The sequence below is a fragment of the Megalobrama amblycephala genome, linkage group LG20, assembly GCF_018812025.1.
Source record: "Megalobrama amblycephala isolate DHTTF-2021 linkage group LG20, ASM1881202v1, whole genome shotgun sequence".
In the NCBI taxonomy this organism is placed as follows: Eukaryota; Metazoa; Chordata; class Actinopteri; order Cypriniformes; family Xenocyprididae; genus Megalobrama; species Megalobrama amblycephala.
In genome coordinates this window covers 26,578,338-26,601,169 of record NC_063063.1, presented here as the reverse complement: position 1 = coordinate 26,601,169, position 22,832 = coordinate 26,578,338, and the positions used below count along the sequence as shown (strand labels likewise).

The following is a 22,832-nucleotide window of genomic DNA, read 5'->3' as shown; positions in this document are numbered from 1 at the left end:
CTGGCATATGCAAATATTGGGGGCGTACATATTAATGATCCCGACTGTTACGTAACAGTCAGTGTTATGTTGAGATTCGCCTGTTCTTCGGAGGTCTTTTAAACAAATGAGATTTACATAAGAAGGAGGAAACAATGGAGTTTGAAACTCAATGTATGTCTTTTCCATGTACTGAACTCTTGTTATTCAACTATGCCAAGGTAAATTCAATTTTTGATTCTAGGGCACCTTTAATATATTTTAAAACGTAATTTATTCCAGTGATGGCAAAGCTGAATTTTCATTACTCCAGTCACATGATTCTTCAGAAATAATTCTAATATGCTGATGTGAAACATTTCTTCTTAATATGTTGAAAACAGTTGTGCTGCTTAGTATGTTTGTAGAAACCGAGATAAATGTTTTATTCAGGATTTGTTTTTTTGATAAGTTTAAAAGAAAAAAAACTTTTATTTGAAATAGACATCTTTATAACATTATAATAAATGTCTTTACTTTCACTTTTGATCAAGTGTGCCACACACGTTCTGAAAATAGAAGCCAAAACATGATCAGTATAGGTCATAAACCCCGCCCTCTCCACGTAATCGAATGGGACGTGAGCCAAACTAAAAAATCCAATTACACTTGAAATAACTTTTTTCCGAAGATGTTTTCTGCTAATTTTAGTTAGTTCTTATCATGCTGACAAATGTTCAAGTGTTCATTTTTCCAATAATTTTGGTTTCAGTTAGATATTTGATCATATAAAAACAGGATGTAACGTCATGATTGACAGCTGTGCTTGCGATTGAGTCTGCAGAACCGGGAAATACGGCCGGGACCTTGATGTTAACTGACCTCAGGATCACTACTGCGCAGACTCGAGCTCCAAATGATGTATGTACATAATCAGTAATGACCGTTTATGGGATATTTTGGCTTCAATTTTCTACAGTGGAAGAAAGCTGTCCATCTCTTTTTTTTTTACAGTCTATGTTTTTGATCAATTTAATGTGCTCTTGCTGAATATAAGTAAAAAAAAAAAATCACACTGACCCCAAACTTTTCAACATTAGTGTATAGTCTGTAGCTAGAAGAACTAATGTTCATACCAAGCAGCTCACCTCTCTGTTGCCCTGGCCATTGATGTGAATGGGTGGAGGAGTCATTACTACAGAGTTCTTCATCTGTTTGTGACTGCTCTTAAACACTCGGTCTCTGTGTGGACAGGAGAAGAATATTTTAGCTTATAGGTTACAGTATGTAAACAAATTCAGACCCCTTTAACACAATTACAATTCTCTTTATGTCAGCAGTGTAGCTGTAAAAGCAGATTTTTCCAGATTCTTTTTATTTTCACATTTACAAAATATTTTTGGCCATTAAATGTGCCATACAAGGAAATATCTCAATTTTGTATGGGCAGGAAAATGTCAAAAGTGTCTTAAATGAATTTGCTTAGAGCTCTTCTTACCCATCAGGCTCTGGGAGAATCGGAGGCAGCGTGTGTCTCCTCAGTTTTGTCCGCCCTTGTCTGTTGTCCGAGCCCAATGTGCGAACACTCTCTTGGTCTGAATCCATCTCCTGCAAGGGGTCACGAACTCTACTGGGGAGGGTGATCTTGGGCAGGGAACCCTCCTAAAGAGATATATGTCAGAAAATATTTATGATTATTCTATTTCTTTATTTATTTTATCATGTTCTTCTCTTGAAGAGTTTTTAAACTCAACATGAAACTCATTTACTCTCACATTATGATGCATTTCCAAGTCAATGAAAATATTAGGCAGGATTTAGTTTTTGGGGAATAATATGCACTGATAAATTGCACACGTTAAGAGCAGCAATGTGTATTCAGAAAGTAAATGTTGACTTCACATTGACTTTAAATCTTTAAAAAAAAACAAAAAAACAAAAAAAAAAACGCCTGCTTGATGTACCTTAAGAGTACGAATGGTGAACTTATCCAGGGCCACAACTCTGTCCAAGTTCTTCTCATCCATTTCCTTCATGTACATCTCATACAGCTCTTGAAGATGAGGAGGGACTAGGAGACTGTGATCTGCAAAACCATCATTCACCTTAATTTTTCATAACCATATATGTATTATAATAAAAATAGATATTTTTCTTCTTTTGTTTCTACTTGAACATTTTTTCATATTGCATCATTTGGAAAACTTTACTGCAACAGTTTGGCTTGATGCATCTCTGGCTGAGATTTCTGTGCCGTTTCTTATTCCTGCGAATGACTCACCATCGATAAATTGCCGCTGCTGCTGGATGATCTCATGGCAGAGGTGTCTGTGCTGTTCAAAACGCTGCACTACCACATTTTTCTGTCGGATCACGTTATCCTTGAGCAGCGCGCTGGACTGCATCTCTGCGTTCTCGATCTCCAGCTCGTGGACCTTGCAGAGGAGGCAAAGCACTTCCCTCTGCTCCTCTGAGCTCACACGGCGGGGGAGAAGCTCTTCGAGATGTCGAGCCTTCTCTCTCAGCTCTGCCAGGCGCTGCTCCAATCCGGCCTAAAGAGAACAGAGGGACTGTGGTCAGTTAGTCACTGACTGTGGTCACAGTCAGCTGTGATGAGTGGCTTTATTAACTCTGCTAGTCATGCACAATTTATCTCTGCTTATGAGAAGTCTCAGTCCAAAAGGTAATCCCAGAATGCACTGCCTATGCAGAGTGTTCCGAATGAGTTGTTTAGGATGCTGCCTTAAAAGAAGGAACTTATGTAGGTAGTTTGCTTTGTTTTGGAAAAGAGCTAATGTCTTGTGAATATTATCATCCATTTCAACATTAAATGATTAGTTCACTTTCAAATAAAATTTTCCTGATAATTCACTCAACCCCCATGTCATCCAAGATGTTCATGTCTTTCTTTCATCAGTCGAAAAGAAATTAAGGTTTTTGATGAAAACATTCCAGGATTATTCTCCTTATAGTGGACTTCAATAGCCTCCAAACGGTTGAAGGTCAAAATTACAGCGGAATGAACGTAAGTTGAATAGGCAAGGCGTAGGACATTTTGAAGAATACGGAAAGCGGAAGCACACGCAAGGCCATAATTTGTGTTTATAAAGCATATACATTTGTATTTTTTTCTAAAATGACCGATCGTTATGCTAGATAAGACCCTTATTCCTCGTCTGGTATCGTTTAAAGCCCTTTGAAGCTGCACTGAAACTGCAATTTTGACCTTCAACTGTTTGGTGCCCACTGAAGTCCACTATATGGAGAATAATCCTGGAATGTTTTCATCAAAAACTTTCATTTCTTTTCACTGAAGAAAGAAGGACATGAACATCTTGGATGACATGGGGGTGAGTAAATTATCAGGAAAATTTTATTTGAAAGTGAACTAATCCTTTAAAAGTATTTCATACAGTAGCTTCATCTTGGCTGTAATGATAGACATGCCTCACAAACAAATAATTTATCATTTTTAAAATCATGAAAAATTACTAGACTGTAGGAACTTTGTTTTGAAGTAAAACTGTACGATATATTGCAAATCATAAACATTTTAAATAGTCTCTTGTCTTTATATCACTAGTGAATTAAACATAAGATACCTACTAACTAACTGATTTGCTAAAATGAACCAGAATATTGGTCCAGGGCTGGACTTTGAGTTTTCTGAGGTGTTGATCTGCCCTCTAGTGGTTACTAACGACATTACCTTCTGTTTTTGTATTTTCTTCTGCTCGGTCATGAGCGTGACAAGGTTCTCTCTGGCAATGGCCACCTCTTGTGTCTCTGTGCTGTCAGGCAAAGATTCTGGCGAGTCTGAGTCTTTTTCGCTTTCATCCTTATTAAAAGTCTCCTTCCTTCTCTCCCCCTGCCACTTCTTTCTTCTCCTAAAGCGCTCTTGCTCCCAGCTAGATGGAGACAGACTATATTTCAATAACAAAATATCAAACCAAGCATTTATTTCAAAGAAAGATAGCACAAGCTCACTTTTCAAACAAAACAATTCACAAAAGAAAGTTTGTTAGCTCTGAAACGATAAAACAATTGGTGATAATGTTCAAAATCAGAAGGTTTGAGTTGTGCAGAATGAAGACTCACTCTGCGATTGTCAGCAGGTGTTTGGATGTGTCTATCTGGATTTCCATGTTGCTGTTTTCCAGCTCCATAAGACGCTTCCTGATGTCCATCTGCTGTCTAAACGCATCGATCAGCTTCTCCCGCAGTTGGTCCATCTCAGCCCGGCTCTGCTGAGAAGAGTGAGCCTGCACCTCCGCTACAGGCAAACAGAGAATAATAATGTTATGAGATTACTCATCTAAAAAAGAACAGAGAATAAATTTAACAGAACTGGATAGACTAGCATCTAATCTAGAGAAAAAGAATCTAACCAAACAGAAAACAATCTATTGAACAGAATCAATTAGAAAATAGTCTAATCAAACAGAAAAGAATCAAATCAAACTGAAAATAATATATTAGAACAGAATAGAATCAAGAGGATAAGAATTAAAATCAAACAGAAATGAATTTTTACGAATAGAATCAGTAAGAAAATAACATAATTGAACAAAAACTAATTTAATCAAACAGAAAATAATCTATTAGAATAGAATTGAATGGAATCAGTTAGAAAAGAATCTAATAAAACTGAAAATAATATATATTAGAATAGAACAGAATCAATTAAAAAAAGAATTTAACCAAACTAAATAAATTATTAGAATAGAATATAACATAATCAAGAAGAAAAGAATAAAAAAAAATGAAATTAATCTATAAATCTATAATCTAATCGAACAGAAAATAATCTATTAGAATAGAATACAAAAGAATCGATTCAAAATGTAATCAAACAGAAAAAAATCTAAGGACAGAAAATAATGTATTAGAATAGAATAGAATCAAATAGAAAATAATCTTAAAAAAACAAAAAAAATCTATTATTAGAACAGAATCAATTAGAAAGAATTAAAGTCAAACAGAAAATTATCTATAAGAATAGAATATTTAAAAAAAAAAATATATAATTTACACCAGAATATAACAGAAACAATAATGTAATCAAACAGAAAATAATATATTTGAATAGAATATAATCAATTAGAAATAATCTAATTAAATTAAACATTTCCAATGTTACCTTGAACATGGCGGATGTCTGTTCTGTCCGGGTTGAGCTGTCTACTGGCCTGGTCTGCTATCTTTTTCTTCAGCCGCTGAATCTCGCTGCGCAGGTCAGAGATGATGCTGGTGTACTGGGCGATGTGATAGGACACATTCAACAGGTTTCTCTTTACCTGCACAGGAAGAGTAAAATATAACATTGTCATCAACATCCTCACCAAACAGTTGGCATCAAAAACGTGTCACAAAAAAGCAACAATCTAAGGCAGACTATCACAAGCTTTTTTGTGTATGTGTGTACATATGCCCTGCCGTGCTGTTCACTTTTCACTTTCACTGTCAATCTCAATTACATGATGACATCACCCAAACACTGTCAATCAAAACAACACCAAAAGCAAAGCACAGATTGCTGTAATTTAAAACCCCATTATCTTTGCTCTTTATTGTCTGTCAACTGTTCTGTTTCTCTTCCTGCTTCTTGTTATTGTGTATTAACCACTTGTGTGTGTGTGTGTGTGTGTGTGTATATATACATACACACACACACACACACACACACACACATACACACACACACACGCAGCGTTTATTGGAGGTTATAAAGAATAAAAGATTCTGCACAAAATTTGACTTTTGGGTTTTGGGGGTTGAATAACTTTGTACACGTATGTTTAGAGCCAGTTTAATTTTTTTCATTTTTCATCAACTTTACATTGTCAGAATCACTCAAATTTGAATTGATTGTGTGTGTGTGTGTGTGTGTGAACTATATATATATATATATATATATATATATATATATATATATATATATATATATATATATATATACACATACACACACACTACAATATAAAATAAAAAATTGTATTATAATATATTGTTAAATGTAGTTTATTCCATTTTTTTCAGCATCATTACTCCAGTCTTCAGTGTCACATGATCCTTCAAAAATCATTCTAATATGCTGATTTGGTGCTCAAGAAACATTTCTTATTATTATCAATGTTGAAAACAGTAGTGCTGCTTAATATTTTGTGGACGCAGAGAACATTCAAAACAACAGCATTTATTTGAAATATAAATATTCTGTAACGATGTAAAAGCCTTTACAGTCACTTTTGATCAATTTAGTGCATCCTAAGCTCTTACTGACTCCAAAACTTTAGAACAGTAGTATAAGTAGCTAACCAAGTTGTCCATTGTTTTATCATGTGCCAAACTAACCCGTGTGCGGATGCTTTTGGCACGGTCGGCATAAGTCAGGGTATTTCGTGAATCCTCGAAGGCTAGAGATGCAGGGCTTATGTGAGCAATCATCACCGTCCGACTGTTTCCTCCTAGAGAATCCTGCAGACATGAAAAAATCCCAGTTAGACAACCGAAATCAAGAAAAATATCCCTTGAGTGTCCCTGTTCATGAAGAATCTACCTTGAGCAATCGCGTGAGCTTGCTGTCTCTGTAGTTGACGTATTTGTTGCCATTCTTTTCGCTCAAAGCATTGATGCAGTTCCCCAGCGCCAGCAGAGATCGGTTGATATGGGCGCCCTCTTTTAACCTCTGACCCCTGTTCTGTGTCTGAAAGTAGAAACAGTAGTTATTGCACAAAGATGTTAAACTGACCGATTGCACGTGGGTTAGGAAGTCTGTTAAAGCGTCCAGCAGGGGGCGCTCTCGTATGTCTCATTCATTCTCTGAATAGTTGTGCAACAGGCTTGTCATCCTCATCAATAGAGAACAAACAACCACTCATGTTTCTGAGCAACAATACCCCATAACCAGAAACAACGTGATCTGCTTTTATGCCATGTCACATGCATGTTTAAACCCACAGGGTGCTTGAGTTTCCATGGCAAATACATGGCATGCTCTTTAAATGTGTTCTCTCATGTAATATCTCCCAGTCTCATGCTGTGAGTGGAAACTACACTTTAATATATAACATGATTCACACGTCTTTCATCAAAAATACCTGACTGGACTGGTGGAGGGGTCTCATGCATCATAATGTATTTAGTATTCAAACCAATATTTTCATTTTCAAGTTTATCACCGATAGTTAAATCACTCTTGGAATTGTTCCCTCGTCATTGGCTGATTTATGATTCTGAATATATTTGGAGCCGACTGTGCCAGCTTTTATGCAAGAAGAAAGATTGATAGCTTTGATATTAATGATTATCAAATTTATGGATGTACGACCGAGCCCACCAACTGCGCTTTTACGTAACTTCTGAATGATGAATAGACCTTTATGTCTCACGCCTACACATATCTCGCCTCCTCACACGCAAACACATCATACCTGTGAAGCCCGTTCAGATCCTGCTAGATCGATCATGAAGAGTCGTGCAAATCGCACTTCCTGCAGGATGTCTCGACATCGACTCTGTTGGCGCACGGCCACCTGCAGCACAGCGTGAGAGCGTGAAGATGTCTGATTGGCTGCTGTCGGTTCTTGAGTTCTCTGCTTGTTTCCCTTCACTAACAACTCCATGATCTGAGCGAGAGAGAGAGAGAAAAAAAGAGAGAAAACTCACCATCCAGCTGTATACAAATACATTTATACACAGTACCGTTCAAAAGTTTGTCAGACTTTTTTTTTTAACCAAGACTGCATTTATTTGATCAAAAATACAGTAAAAACAGCAATATTGTGAAATGTTATTACTATTTAAAATAGTCGTTTTCTATTTTTATATATTTTAAAATGTAATTTATTTGTGTGATGGCAAAACTGAATTTTCAGCATCATTACTCCAGTCTATAGTGTCACATGATCCTTCAGAAATCATTCTAATATTCGGATTTAGTGCTCAGGAAACATTTCTTATTATTATAAATGTTGAAAACGTTCATGCTGCTTTATGTGAAATATCATTTTTTTAATTAATAGAAAGCTGAAAAGAACAGCAATAATTTGAAATAGAAATCTTTTGAAATATAAATGGCCTTTTGACAATTGACAATTTAGATCAATTTAATGCAAACTTGCTGAAAAAAAAAAGAAAAAAACTATTGACCCCAAACTATTAAAAGGTACTGTAACTTTAAAAGATAAATATTTCTTTATTACAGTAAGACCTACGTTAAGGGCAACATGTCACAATTAACATGCATTTTATAAGAAATAATGTGATATTTAAATATTCACCACAATACCAGTTAATTCTTTCAATGAAGCATCATAGTATTAACTGACTTATTTAAATACTAATGTACATTTTTTAGAAGACAGTCTCAGCCATCTAGAGGTGACAAAAACTTTTTTTATACATTTTTTTTTGGGGAAATTAATGTCTTTTGTTGCCTTTTGGTTATGTATGCAACATATGCATATACATATTTTTTAAAATTAACATTCTCCAGCACTGACTATGTAAGTACTGTATCTATGTAAGCTTGTTTCCACCATGAAATAAAAAAATAAAAAAAGGTAATTGCGAGCTTATCTCTCACAATTCTGACTTTTTTTCTCAGAATTGAGAGTTATAAAGTCAGAATTGTGTGATATTAAGTCAGAATTGCATGGCATAATGTCAGAATTGTATGATATAAACTCGCAATTGTGTTATAATGTCCAGTTGTGAGGGAAAAAAAGATTTTTCACAGAATTATGAGTTTATATCTCACAATTCTGACTTTATAAAATGCAATTGCGGGTTTATATCTTGCAATTCTGACTTTTTTTCTCAGAATTTTGAGTTTACATCACACAATTCTGACTTTATAAGATGCAATTGTGAGTTTATATCTCGCACATTCTGTAAAAAAATGTTAGGATTGCGAGTTACAGTCAGAATTGCGTGATAAAAACTCATAATTGCGAGAAAAAAGTCAGAATTGGGACTTTATATCTCGCAATTCTGACTTTATGACTCACAAATGCGAGTTTAAATCTCTTAATTCTGAGAAAAAAGTCTGAATTGTGAGATGAGAAAAAAAAAAAAAAAAAAATCACAATTACCTTTTTTATATTTTATTATTTAGTGGCAGAAACAAGCTTCCATATGTATCAGTATTTACTTTTAAAAAGTTTATTTTTCAAAATGCTAATGCAATGTCAGAATTGGGTCTCAATAACGTGTCTAACTAACCTCTCTTGCATTAATAGTGGAGACCTCTGTGATTCCTGCGACCTGTATCTCTCCTTTTGAGTCTTCTCTCAGGTCCAGGAACCCAGATGATGGATTCAGTAAGTCTCTTATCATCTCATTGTAGATCTGGAACACAAGAGTAAAGACCATGCTTAGATTTCAAGATTACCATCATTGTTTATGCATGAACAATAATGCGTTTGACATTTACATTCATGCATCTGACAGATGCTTTTATCTGAGCTGACTTGCAGTGCATAAATATCAGAATGTGCCATCTGTGACCTTTCCATGCTAGTACCATGCTGTACCAGTTGAGCACATGAACAAATGCTATAATTTGTGAAATTTAAAAGGAATTATTGACAAAAAAACAAAACAAAACATTGAATTATTGAACATTTAGCACATAGCACGGTCATGGAGAATTACATTTTTATTACGTCAATGGTCTGAAGTCAACCAGTAACCACATGTACATGAATTCATCTCACAACACTTTTCAGGTTTTCATTGCAAATGCTAATGTGTAGATTTTTTCCTTAAACCAATAATAAATTAATTTCAAAAGTAATCCACACTTTGGAATGTTTCATTCAATCAAAATCCAGAATCTGTAGCATAAACTGTCATATACAGTACTTTCCGGATGCTAGTGGAGAGATGAATGTGGGATTTAATTTTTCAATAAGCTTCATTCAACCCGGTTTAGAACAAGGCCACATCCTGAGCGCCATCTGCGGTCGCCTCAAAAGCTCTCAAATTAAGTCGTCTCGAACTTAATATTTCATCACTGTCAGTGAGGTCACTGTGATGTGCCGTAACCATGTGATAATTTTAGGGTGACGCTGATGGTATGAAAAGAAGCCATTGACAGAGGAAGTGCAGAAGACCTGCTATAGATGTAGATGGATGGAAAGAGTAAAAAGTGAAAATACAAACCGGGAGGTCTGAAACGAAACCACAGAAGCCGAGAATAAAAACGTGTTCTCTCCAGGGAAGCATCCCCTTGAGCATCTGAACGGCCCAAAGTAAACAGGAGTTTTAATGTGAAGGTGTAAGAAAAGCAGAGGACAGGGGAGCATTGTGCTATTTACTGAAGGTTGCTCTTTCCCTGTGGACGGAGTGGCTTACTCATAGGTTTGCACATCCCAAACACCCCTTTAACCTAAAGAAGTCAAACAGTTCTGTGTTTACGTGTGTATGTTAAGATGCTTTTATGTGTGAGCGAGTGCATGCAGTTTTATTAAAAAAAAAAAAAAAAAAAAAAAACATTTCTGATAAAAATTATAATAATAATTAAATAGTTGTATTTATATATGTGCAATGGATTATACTGGCTATAAGTATTGGTAATAAGTATCAGTAATAATTCATATATATTAATTATATGCTTTTACAATGTATATATATATATATATATATATATATATATATATATATATATATATATATATACACACACACACACACACACACACACACTACCGTTCAAATGTTTGGGGTCAGTAAGATTTTTTTAATGTTTTAAAAGAAGTATCTTCTGCTCACCAAGCCTGCATTTATTTGATTAAAAATACAAACAAAAACGGTAATATTGTGAAATATTATTCCAATTTAAAATATCTGTTTTCTATGTCAATATACAGTAAAGTGTAATTTATTCCTGTGATCAAAGCTGAATTTTCAGCATCATTACTCCAGTCTTCAGTGTCACATGATCCTTCAGAAATCAATCTAATATGATGATTTGAAGCTCAAGAAACATTCATTATCATTATCAATGTTGAAAACAGTTATTTACATTTTATTTCATGATGCTATGATGAATAGAAAGTTCAAAAGAACAGCATTTGTCTGAAATCTAAATCTTTTGTAACATTAAACACTACCGTTCAAAAGTTTGGGCTCAGTAAGAATTTTAATTTTATTTTTGGGGGATAGAAATAAAATTAATCAATACTTTTATTCATCAAGGATGAGTTAAACTGAACAGTAAAGACAATTATAATGTTAGAAAATATTCTATTTTATATAAATGCTGTTCTTTTGAACTTTCTATTCATCGAAGAATTTTGAAAAAAATTGTACACAACTGTTTTCAACATTGATAATAATAATGAATGTTTCTTGAGCATCAAATCATCATATTAGATTGATTTCTGAAGGATCATGTGACACTGAAGACTGGAGTAATGATGCTGAAAATTCAGCTTTGATCGCAGGAATAAATTACACTTTACTGTATACTGACATAGAAAACAGCTGTTTTAAATTGAAAATAGAAAACAATTATTTTATATTGTAATAATATTTCAAAATATTACAGTTTTTTACTGTATTTTTGAGCCTTGGTGAGCATAAGAGACTTCTTTCAAAAACATTAAAAAATTGTAATTTTCCAAACTTTTGACAGGTACTGTACACACTGTAAAAGTATACTACTGAAATATTTAGCAACATATTGTATACTGCATTTACCATTTCTTTACATATAGTTTACATCTAGCAGTGAAGAGTATGCTAGTATGCCAATAAAAATGGTAAGATATAGGGTATGTTTGTCTGTGCACGTTTGTCTAAACTACATTTTACATTTTCTGAAGAAAATGTGAGATGTACCCATGTAAAACTTGCTACCACAATGCTATAGTGCTGTGAATTGCTCCCAAGGCGTTGCTACCCAGTTACTAGGAATTCGGAGTGATTGCCATGCAGCTGTGTGGTTGCTAGGGTGTTGCAAGGTGGTTAAAGGTCCCGTTTTTCGTGGTTTTTTGAAGCTTTGATTGTGTTTATAGTGTGCAATATAACATGTGTTCATGTTTCGCGTGTAAAAAAAACACAGTATTTTTCACATAATTTACTTATCTGTAATACCGCTGTTTCCACTGTCATAAAAACGGGCTGATGACTTCCTTGTTCTATGAAGTCCCTCCTTCAGAAATACGTAACGAGTTCTGATTGTGCCAGTGGTTCCTGTGTTGTGATTCGACAGCAGCTTAGCGAACCTTGCCCGGAAAGGTCACGCCTCTTACCATAACGTGGAGATGCATGCGCTCAGTGTTATTGTAAACATGTCTTTAATTTTACCCTATCAATTTGAGCCGGAATCAGACCCGGTGATTGGACTGCGGGATGAAAATAACAGCGTTTCGACGACATGGCGACAAACACACTCTACAAACGCAACTCTTGTGTATTCCTGTGGGCGGAGGTTAGTCAAAAAACTGTTTTAGTGACGTCATTAAAGAAGGAAGTAGAGGGATGTAGTCCAAACTGGCCGTTCAATGTAGGCGACTTCTGTTAAATAAAATATCTCGCTTGGCATTGAACTTTGAGCTTTAAAATTTTAGAGCTCACTCTCATGTCTATGTGATATTCTGCTCTTTAGATATGACTTGGGTACCTCCTTCAATGTAAATCTTTTTTGCAGTTTTATCTCCAGTTTAGCCATCAAACTCAATAACCTTGTCCTGTTTCTGACAGGTGATGCACGTGCACTTGAGATCACATGTTCACGCTGACAGGAGCATCACTTCAATTCTCAGTGTCTTTTTTCATCTCACACTGTCTCACATTCTTTGTCGACAGTCTCACTGCTCATTTTGTCAATCCATGTCTATTCAGCAGCATTTCTATACTGTCTGGCACTGATGCTTGACAATGTGTTATTTCACCTTTACAATGGTGATAGTGCTGCAATATCCATGCACACGGTGTTCAAACACCACTGTAGGAGCCGTATATGTAACCTTTTATTATAGAACAATCACTTCTGGTCTTTTGTAGAAATCCAATTGACTGTCCTTTTCTTTTGGTATGTACTTGAACCTTGCAGTGTGTCCTGACCAGGCACAACGTGACACGTTTCATCGATAAAAACGTAGTCTGTCTACATTGAATGTAACAAAGTGTGGCGCCTGGTTAGGACACAGTGCTTGAGACAATTATAAAACGCTTGTAAACAAGATACATGGATGAATAAACACATGGGGGGAAGGACGGTTAGAGGCTTGTAAGTGCGACAGAGTCATCAATAATAGATCTATACATTATTTGGATAGTCGCATACAAGCATAGTGATTGGTTTCAAGGTTAGCGCAACAGGGGATCATGGATGCATGTATTTGTTTCGAGTAAACTGTGTTTGAGAAAACAACTCAGTAGGGGAACAAGCTTTCTCGTATCAATACAACATCACCGTAATCAAAGATGCTGAGATAGTCGCTAAGCCGACAAGATTACCCCTCCCTCACGCAAACAGATCTGATAAACAGACGTGCTTTCAGTCGCTCCTCACGGGCCTGATGATTATCTTATCACATAACACTTAAGCCGTTACCCTTTTTTAAAGTGTTTGAAACTGAATGAGGGCAATTTACTTTACTATGTGCGTTTAGCATAGCAGTAAGGTAACGGTATCTTTACAAGGTCTGTATCGAACATCCAGGTGATAATGGAGCAAAAAAAAACAACAACAAGTGGCTGATAAAATCCTATTTAGCAACCAAATGAAGATCTCACCTCCAAGTAGGACATCGAGACACTGTACTGCATGTCATCGCTGGTTTCTTCGATGGCTTTGAACAGGTCGTTTAATGTGCGAACATAGATACCAGGTTCTCTGTCTGTTCCTAGCATGGTGTAAGTCTTCCCACAACCTGTAAACACATACATATGCTTAATAGGACCACAATTTACCATCATAAAATAAAATAAAATAAAATAAAATAAAATAGAGAACCAATATAATACTTGTTTAAAATACTACAAAAAAATAAAAAAATAAATAAAATTTGCTTAAACATCAAACATAGACCTTTATCAATCAGTTGCATTTTATTACTTGCATTTAGTATAATTTTTTGTTTCTTGTTGTCTGTGACAGACCAGGCCTAGCTCTCTTTTAATGAATGCAAAATAATTGTAGATAATTAGCATATGTTCATCAGCATGACATAAACTAGGCACAGGTGTGAGATGAGTCATAGTGAGTGAAACAATGTTTACAGGTGGCTTTTATCCCCATCAGGATGAGCACAGCTTTATATAGTCACGGCCAGAGACAGGAACAGTCAGTAAAAGTCACTCCGAGGACAGATTAGAGTACGCGGGCACATGAGAACTACACAGACATCTGCCCTCCAGGAACTTTTATTCAATTCAAAGGAGCAATAAAAAAGGGTGAAATATTACCCAATGATGTGCTCTTGACAGCTGTCATGGAATTCAGTGAGCTAGGTGAACATATAATACATATAAATCATATTTGGAAACATCAATAAATAAGTATGTGCTATAGTTGGCACTGTGGTCTCTTTGTGGAATCAGTGCATGTGACTTTGTTGATTGAAGCTGCTCTTTAAGCAGGAAGAAAGAAGATCAGGGTGATAATCTGTGTGTCCTAGTCGTGCCTGAGTGTCTGCGATTTTTACTACTTTGGCAATATGGCTATTGTGGATGTCAACAATGTGTTCATGCCATGGCTGTGGTTTCACATACTATTTAAATATACTTTACTGATTTAAAAAAACAAAAACAAAACAAAAAACAACCAAATTGATTTTATCTCCCACATTCACTTTGTTGTAGAGATAAACCGATACATCGGCCAATAATCGGTATCGGTCGTTAACAATCGGCCGATAGTTTAAAAACAGCCGACAGTTAGGGCCGATATATCCTGTCAATCAAAAGAGGGCAGTAAAATGCACTGCATTTAGGCTTTGTGTAAAGAAAATGCTTTGATGTTCAATATTAATAGTAATTACATGAATTAAAAACATTTAGAAAGTTAAGAAATAATTAATTTAATCTTCAGAATTTAGTTAATTTGTGTTAATATTAATTTGAATAATGTGTTTGTTTTTATAAAGTAATATTGCTGGGCAATATTACTTTGAAAAAGGATAATATAAATATAAATATATATAAATATATATATACACATACACACATATACACACACACCAATATAACAATTTATTAATACATCACTTTATTTACTTATTATTTATGATATATTTATCCTAAAAAAAATATTTATTACATGAAAACAGACACTTCCTGAACATATCTGAGTGGGTACACAAACAAATCATTGAATCAGAGGTTTGAATCGATTCGCGGAAAAGAATCTAAGCAATCTATCAGGTCTAAAGGCCAGTTCACACCAAGAATGATAACTATAAAGATAACTATATTAGCGTCCACGCCAGCGGACGATATCGTTCCAAGCACGTGCTTGTCTGTCACTTTAAATGCTCTAGCTCAGTGGTTCCCAAACTGGGGTACGTGAGGTGACAAAAGGGGGTACATTAGTACAGGGCTGCCAACTTTTGAGTTCAGCTTAGAGTGAGATTTTGGGGGGCGGGGCTTTGGTTATGGGGAGGGGCTTGTGGAGGGGCGTGGCTTGCTTTTGTACTGGTTTTTTATGATAAAGTTATGTAAAATAACTGCTCAGGGCTGCAAAATAAACAACTCTGCTAATGCTAACTTAATTCTATATAAACTATAAGGGTGTGACGAGACGGGTATCTCACGAGACGAGACGAGACTCGAGATTGAGTTCACGAGAAGAGACAAGATGGCGAAATACATGACTAGAAAAAGTAGTCTGCAGGTGTATTTGAAATGTTTTAACTAATCATATTGTAATGAATGTCATTTCAGTTCTACTTTCTGAGACTGAATTATCTTATGCAGTAAAAGACAACAATACTCAAGCACTGTAAAAGGTTTTACCACAAACTCAAGTGACTGACTTCTCTTCTGTATGATTTCAGTCTCTTCAGACCTTACTGGACATGATTTATGAGCTACAACTTTTGATCTCCTAACTGAACTCCTTTCCACAAACTGATCATATAATAAAAACAGTATAAATAAAAATGTTAACACTTTACAATAAGGTCTCATTTATTAACATTAATGTATTAACCAACATCAACTAACAATGAGCAATATATGTGCTACAGTATTTATTAATTTCTCAGTGCATTAACTGATGTTAACAAATGAAACTTTATTGTTTGTGCTTAATAAGATTAAGATAAAACTGATATTCATTTCTATGGTAACACTTTACAATAAGTGTAACCTAAGGTGACCAGATTTCTGAAATGGAAACCGGGGACATTTCCTATTTGAGTGGTCAAAATACCACCAAAATCTCATTTGTTATTATCTATTAATTAAAAAAAGGGGACAGTAGCCTACTTTTTTTTTTTTTTAATTGTTGGGGGTTCTACATTTTACATTAATAAATGATTTAATCTTATAATTAGGATTTTTGGTCTGGTTTTAATACAATTCACCAAAATAACTAGCCAGTAGGCCTAGACTACAAAAAACTGTTAAACTACACTATTTTGAAAAATCACATTACAAAATATGAGCTAAATAACACAAATAACATTTGCAACATTTATTATTGAATTTAATATTTTCATTTCATTTCATTTTCCTCTAGGGGGGTCTGGGGGCATGCTCCCCCGGAACAAAATTTTGTACATTTTAAGGTTAAATGCATCAATCTGGTACACTTTGGAAGCTCAAAATTAAGAGCTTCAACCCATGTACAGAGTGCAAATTAAACAAAGAAACAACATTGACTTGTACCTGGACATTAAAGAGGGTTTAAACATATTTTTAGTTGTGATATATAGTGTCTTAGTCTACATTGTGTTTTAGGATGCCAAACAATTATTACAATAAAATAATAATATAATATCCATTTAGGCTATTGTAACAAATGCACTCTAAAATAAATTATTATTTAGTTAGGCTACTTTACTCAACTTATGGGGAAATTAAAATACTAGTTTGTAGCCAATTTCTAAGATAAATCCTTGAGCTTTAATTTTGATCACCAGCTGATCGTGAGCAAAGTGCGCACTTCTCTTTAAAACACGCAGGACAGACAGACTGTATATATACTTAATCACTGTATTTTGCTGTTTTATAAAGGTACAAAGCCATATCACGGTTTCGATTTTAGTTCGTTGGCAAAATACAACGTATGTTTTAAATTTTCGGTTCATTATGAAACTATGGCGGCGCACAGGGTCATTAATGGGAAACACTGAATGAATGTTTAGCTGACACATGTGCTAAAGTTGTCATATCAATTGTTATATCATAAAAACCTTTCAACCGGACCGAAAGAGCGTCTCGAGGCCTGCCGCTGCGCTGAGTGTCACAGGAGGCGTGTCTGTGTTCAACTGAGGTGTGCGTGAACTCACTGCCGGTGTATGTATACTGTAGAAAAGCGGTATTGAACTGTTTAACATATTTCAATAGAGAGATATGTTTAGAAAAAATATATTTTGACAGCACTATTAAGAAACCTCTATGCTGTATGCTGGCCAGACTTTTTGAAATGTATTTGCGGATTATTTTGAACGAGATATAAAACGGGGACATTTCCGGGGACAGCTCCAGTCGGGGACGGAGCACCAAAAACCGTTGCTTTGCGAGATCATGCGGCGCGATATTTTTTTTCTTCACTTCTGCACGAGTCTGCGTGAGAATATGGGGGTGTGGCGTGAGAGCTTGAGAATTGGGTCAATTGCGTGAGTCTCACGCTGAATGCGTGAGAGTTGGCAGCTATGTTAGTAGTTCATTTAATTCTACCTTAAAATAATATTAAAATCGAGCATGTATTTCTAACTTCCAAAATGTCGTAAATCCAGTACATTTAATCAAATTACCTCATCATTTGCAGTCAAAAATTACTGTATCCACCATAGACTGTAAAACAAGCAGCATGCAAATGAGATTGCGTGCCGAATCTGCTGCCTTAAGTCGCGCTAAATTAATGTCGTTCTCGAGAATGTACCTTTGTAAAAGTAGAGATTTAGCACTTACTCGCATGAAGAACAAATATAGACACAGATAATGGATTAATTTCGATTTAAGACTCAAACTTTCTCCGATACAAAAACATACCTTGTGTGAGTTCTGGTATTTAATGATGATAACGAGCAAGAATGCAATTGTACCCAAATATCCACATGACTGCAAACGTGACATTATTATACAACAGGTCAAAAAATAAAACGTAAATTTTAAACACAGTACTGTCAGTATTTACTCTATTTTGCAATTAAATAATAGTTCTAACGAAAACCAGAGCAAAACTACAACACACGTCTGTGTTTCGCGAACAATTCTACGGCTTTGAACGAATCGTGAGAGTCAATGATTCAATGATTCATTCACAGCCACTTGCTTTGTTACTGAATGAATGACTCGATGACTCACTCATAAAAAACAGTGACTTGCTGCCACCTACTGGCGGTTTTCGTTTAATATTTAAAAGTTTTACTTAGTTTTACCATCGTTGCATATTTCTCTATTGGACATTTTTTTATTTAAAACATTATTTATTTTATAAAGTTATTCATAAAGATAAAAAAAAATGCACTGGAAAATCAATTTAGGGGGCAAATATTCGCCCTTAATGGTAAAGGTGTGACTGCAGTCGAAGTGGAAGAGAGGGGGTACGCGGAAGGATGGTAATCCCTTCAGGGGGTACTCCAAGCTAAAAAGTTTGGGAACCACTGCTCTAGCTCATTACAGCAGTGTGGATTCTGATTGGCTGTCAATGTTTTTATCATTCATCAGCTGGATAAAATCATTCTGAAAGTGATTCCAATGATATTGTTTCTCTGTGCCGTTACCGTTATAGCAGTGGTGTGAATGGTGTGAGAATTTGTTACAGAAGTTTGGATATAATCAGGGGCTGTGTGACTTAAACTTAAGATCTTAATTCTTAAGATTCAACAAAGCTCTATTTCTTCAGTGAAATGACCATTGTAACTAAACAGATACGATTCTGAGTTAGGATGTTTCTATATATAGAATATATAGTGAAAAATATATATTGCTTAGCCCTAGGTATGACCTGGCACTGACCTGTGGGTCCGTAGGCAAAAACAGTGGCATTGTAGCCTGATATGAGACCTTCAATCAAGCCTTTAGTGGTGGATCTGTACACCTCGTCCTAAGGAAAACACATTTAAAACACGTTTAACTGAGGCCATAAATGCACATAAAGGCATACACAAATAGGCACATAAAGCATGTTGAAGTTTGTATATACATGTGCTTCAAACTGATCCGCCCTTACAAACATACACAGACAAAAAAGCAAAAAAAAAAAAAAACAGAACAAGCTTGCCTGCGTGGCTGTATAGTCGAAGGCCACATCAAACATATAAGTCTTCTCTCTGGACCGATTAGCTCGAAGAATATCATCTGGATCTTCCATAGGGTCCATCAACACCACCATCTGAAGAAGAGGAAAACAAAAAGATGAGTAAGAGTATTACATCTGTTTACATGTTTTAAGCTTTTATATGCCCTGCATATACTGAGTGCGTATCAAAACCATTTTAGCCTTTTACTCACCGCCTGACAACACGCTTTACTGTGAAAAACAGCTAGCTATCACCTCACATTAACTACTAAGGCCATTTATTTCAGTTATAGTGACAGAGTGTCCTAACAACACCTCTAAATAGAAATATCATAATGGGTCCACATGAAAGATATGGCTAGTGTGGCTTAAAAGCAGGAGATGACAGCATCATGATTGAAGACACCAAACCTAATTTAGTTTCCATTTTTACATCTACATTTTGGAAAAAATGGTCCTGATGGAGGTTAACGTCATTAAAAGGAGCCCATGGAAGGTTCCAGATGTAGCCAAAAGGCTGAATCTTGTTGTTTTAAGAACCCTATGGGATCTGGAAGGCTTTGGGGTGCAGAGCCAATGTTCCAATCAGTCGGGGCTCGTAAAAACACACCCATATCGTTTGATGACCCGTTCAAACACACAAACACAGCATTCCCTTTGAAGCCTTGCAATTGAAATGCAGCAGAGGAGATCTGACTTTTAAAAGAGGCCAATTATAGTGGAGCACAATGCAAACATACAGACGTTCTCTACAAACAGAGGAAGGAGAAAAGACTGGGTGAGGAAATGAGACGTTAGAAAGGTGGAGAAAAGGTGAACAGGCCATGCCTCATTGCAACTGTCCCAGGGATTGAACAAACTGTTAATTTACTGTTTTATATTTATATCTTACATTATGTTTATTTCATAGAGAGATATACACTACAATTCAAAAGCATAGGAGACTTCTTTCAAAAACATTACAGGGGACCTATTATGCCCCTTTTCACAAGATGTAACATAAGTCTCTGGTGTCCACAGAATGTGTCTGTGAAGTTTCAGCTCAAAATACCCCACAGATCATTTATTATAGCTTGTCAAATTTGCCCCTATTTGGGTTTGTGCAAAAACATGCCTTTTTTGTGTGTCCCTTTAAATGCAAATGAGCTGCTGATCCCAGCCCCATTTCCAGAAGAGGGCGGAGCTTTAAAAGCTCACGCTTCAGTTGCTCAACAACAAAAAAGCTGGAAAATCTCACGCAGCCAAAATGACGATTCTCAGTAACGGTGTTCAGCCTTACATTGTTCATACTTACGAGTCGGACACTGATGGAGAGACTCAGGAAGAAGTTACAACTTATAGAATGCAACTGGACATTTCTGAATGGTTAGTGCTGTGGGGTTGATTCAACTCATCGATTAGCATGTGCCGTCATATTAATCCTTTGTGCAAATCCAGCATTGAATTGACCCCTGTTTGTGAAGCAGTCCGTGTTTTGACGTACCTGCAACATGCATGGTTTTTCCTGAGGGTTTTACTTACGATGGGTGCAGTGATCGTGCTCTCAGCCATATGGTACGTGAGTTTATGTTATCTCATCATTCACACAGTGACAGCTGTAGAGTGGCAGTTTGGCCAGTCCTAATGTTCTTAAGATACCAGTGCCAGTATAGTTTACGTGGCACGAGAGAATGACGCACTGTAATCAGTACTGGGTCACCGATCAGGTTCCACTCACCTGAAATGGTCCCTGCTCTTGATAAAGGCCAGCACTGTACACCTACTGTATGTTCTCATCTAATGCCAGCACTGTATAAAGGGTCCAGTGGAGCTGATGTGACAATGGTCAATGATCTTTAACAGATAGCTAGACCCTCAGACATAAAAAGCTCTGTGTCATCACGAAACTTAACAGGCACATCAGATGCACTGTAGGGCAGAAAGATATACATCTTCCACTGGTCCTTTAATTACTTTTCTTGCTAGAGTCCCTGGGTGCTTTGGTTTAATCATACCTGTGCAAATAAACCCTATGACAATCAATGTACTGAGGGCCGATGGAAAAGACAAGCCACTGTCACGGAGCACTTTCCAAAAGACGTTCGATTGCTGCTAAGCAACCGTTCAATTAAGAGATAAAAGACAGAGTTAACAGGAAAACAGTAAGTACACGTCCAGATGAGACCAAAGGCTAACTCTATGAAGTAGCCAATATGAAATATACTTAGGTAGCTGAAAACTACTTTGAGAAAGTGTTTTTACACACATTATTGATGACCTAATTTTATATAAATCGCATTTCAAAATTCAAAATGAACAAATCAAAAAAATAAACAAAACTTTAACTTGCAGGGAAATGTATTTGTTGAGATTCTGTCTCATTTGTCCTCTTGGATGGAAATTAAATTAAATGGAGAGCAAATGGAGACTTTTTTTCTGAAGTCTGGTGTTTCTGACTATAAATAAGTAAATTATTTAGAAATTATGAAAATAATAAAACAGTAAATAAAAAATAAAATATATTATATAGAAAATCAATAAATATTAATAAATAAATCTCAAGAAATCAAAATCAAAAGACACTTTGAAATTACTTTTTATCAAAAAAATGTACATTTCTCACAGACAAAATGAGCTATTCCACATTTATCCACATTTATTTGTTTAGACATTTAATTCACTAAGGAATTATGGATGCCATCTGCAACATAATTCATCCACTACATCTTCTAAACAATGAGAAAGAAACCTCTGATCAACAAGATTTTTTTTTGAGAGATTTTTTTTGGGAGATTTTTTTGGGAAGTTTTGTTTTTTAATTTTAAATCATCCATTAAAGGGTTAATTCACCCAAAATTGAAAATTATCCCATAATTTACTCACACTCAAGCCATCGTAGGTATATATGATTTTAGCCAAACACAATTAGAGTATATATATTATATATATATATATATATATATATATATATATATATATATATATATATATATATATATATATATAAAATGGGACTGAATGGCACCCTAGATTTTAAAGCCCAAAAAAGCGCATCCATCCATCATAAAAGTAATCCATACGGCTCCAGGGGGTTAATAAAAGCCTTCTGAAGTGAAGTAATGCATTTTTGTAAGAAAAATATCCATATTTACAACTTTATAAACTATCATCACTGGCTTCCGGTAATGGCCGCATACAAGTCGAGTTCTGGCGGAAGAGTGACCTTTCAAAGTCGTACCATTTAGTCCAACTATAAAGCTTGGAAGAGCCAGGATATTGTTTAATATAACTCAGATTGTGTTTGGCTGAAAGAAAAAAAGTCATACACACCTAGGATGGCTTGAGGATGAGTAAACTATGGGATATTTTTCATTTTTGGGTGAACTAGCACTTTAACTTATCTAAAAAAGCTTAAATCTTGTTAAATTGTGCACACAATGCCGCCCAATGCTGGTGATAACACAAGCCT

At 35.5% G+C, this 22,832-nt stretch overlaps 1 protein-coding gene across 6 annotated transcripts in view; it reads right to left on the bottom strand.

Moving 5' to 3' along the window:
• Positions 1-22,832, bottom strand: part of kif19 (kinesin family member 19) — a 51,019-nt gene that overhangs the window by 5,187 nt on the left and 23,000 nt on the right. For 3 of the 6 annotated variants that reach the window (XM_048169718.1, XM_048169719.1, XM_048169722.1), the window contains 14 exons: positions 19,367-19,477; positions 19,102-19,189; positions 13,708-13,844; positions 9,184-9,309; positions 7,392-7,586; positions 6,518-6,664; positions 6,313-6,435; positions 5,099-5,255; positions 4,057-4,231; positions 3,668-3,881; positions 2,240-2,510; positions 1,923-2,044; positions 1,457-1,620; positions 1,107-1,200 (listed from right to left, as the gene is read on the bottom strand). In XM_048169718.1, coding sequence (XP_048025675.1) covers positions 1,107-1,200; positions 1,457-1,620; positions 1,923-2,044; positions 2,240-2,510; positions 3,668-3,881; positions 4,057-4,231; positions 5,099-5,255; positions 6,313-6,435; positions 6,518-6,664; positions 7,392-7,586; positions 9,184-9,309; positions 13,708-13,844; positions 19,102-19,189; positions 19,367-19,477 — 2,124 coding nt within the window. Of the gene's footprint in view, positions 1-1,106; positions 1,201-1,456; positions 1,621-1,922; positions 2,045-2,239; positions 2,511-3,667; positions 3,882-4,056; positions 4,232-5,098; positions 5,256-6,312; positions 6,436-6,517; positions 6,665-7,391; positions 7,587-9,183; positions 9,310-13,707; positions 13,845-18,132; positions 18,173-19,101; positions 19,190-19,366; positions 19,478-22,832 lie in introns of those variants that run through there. The other 3 variants (XM_048169720.1, XM_048169721.1, XM_048169723.1) reach the window with 2 other exon arrangements.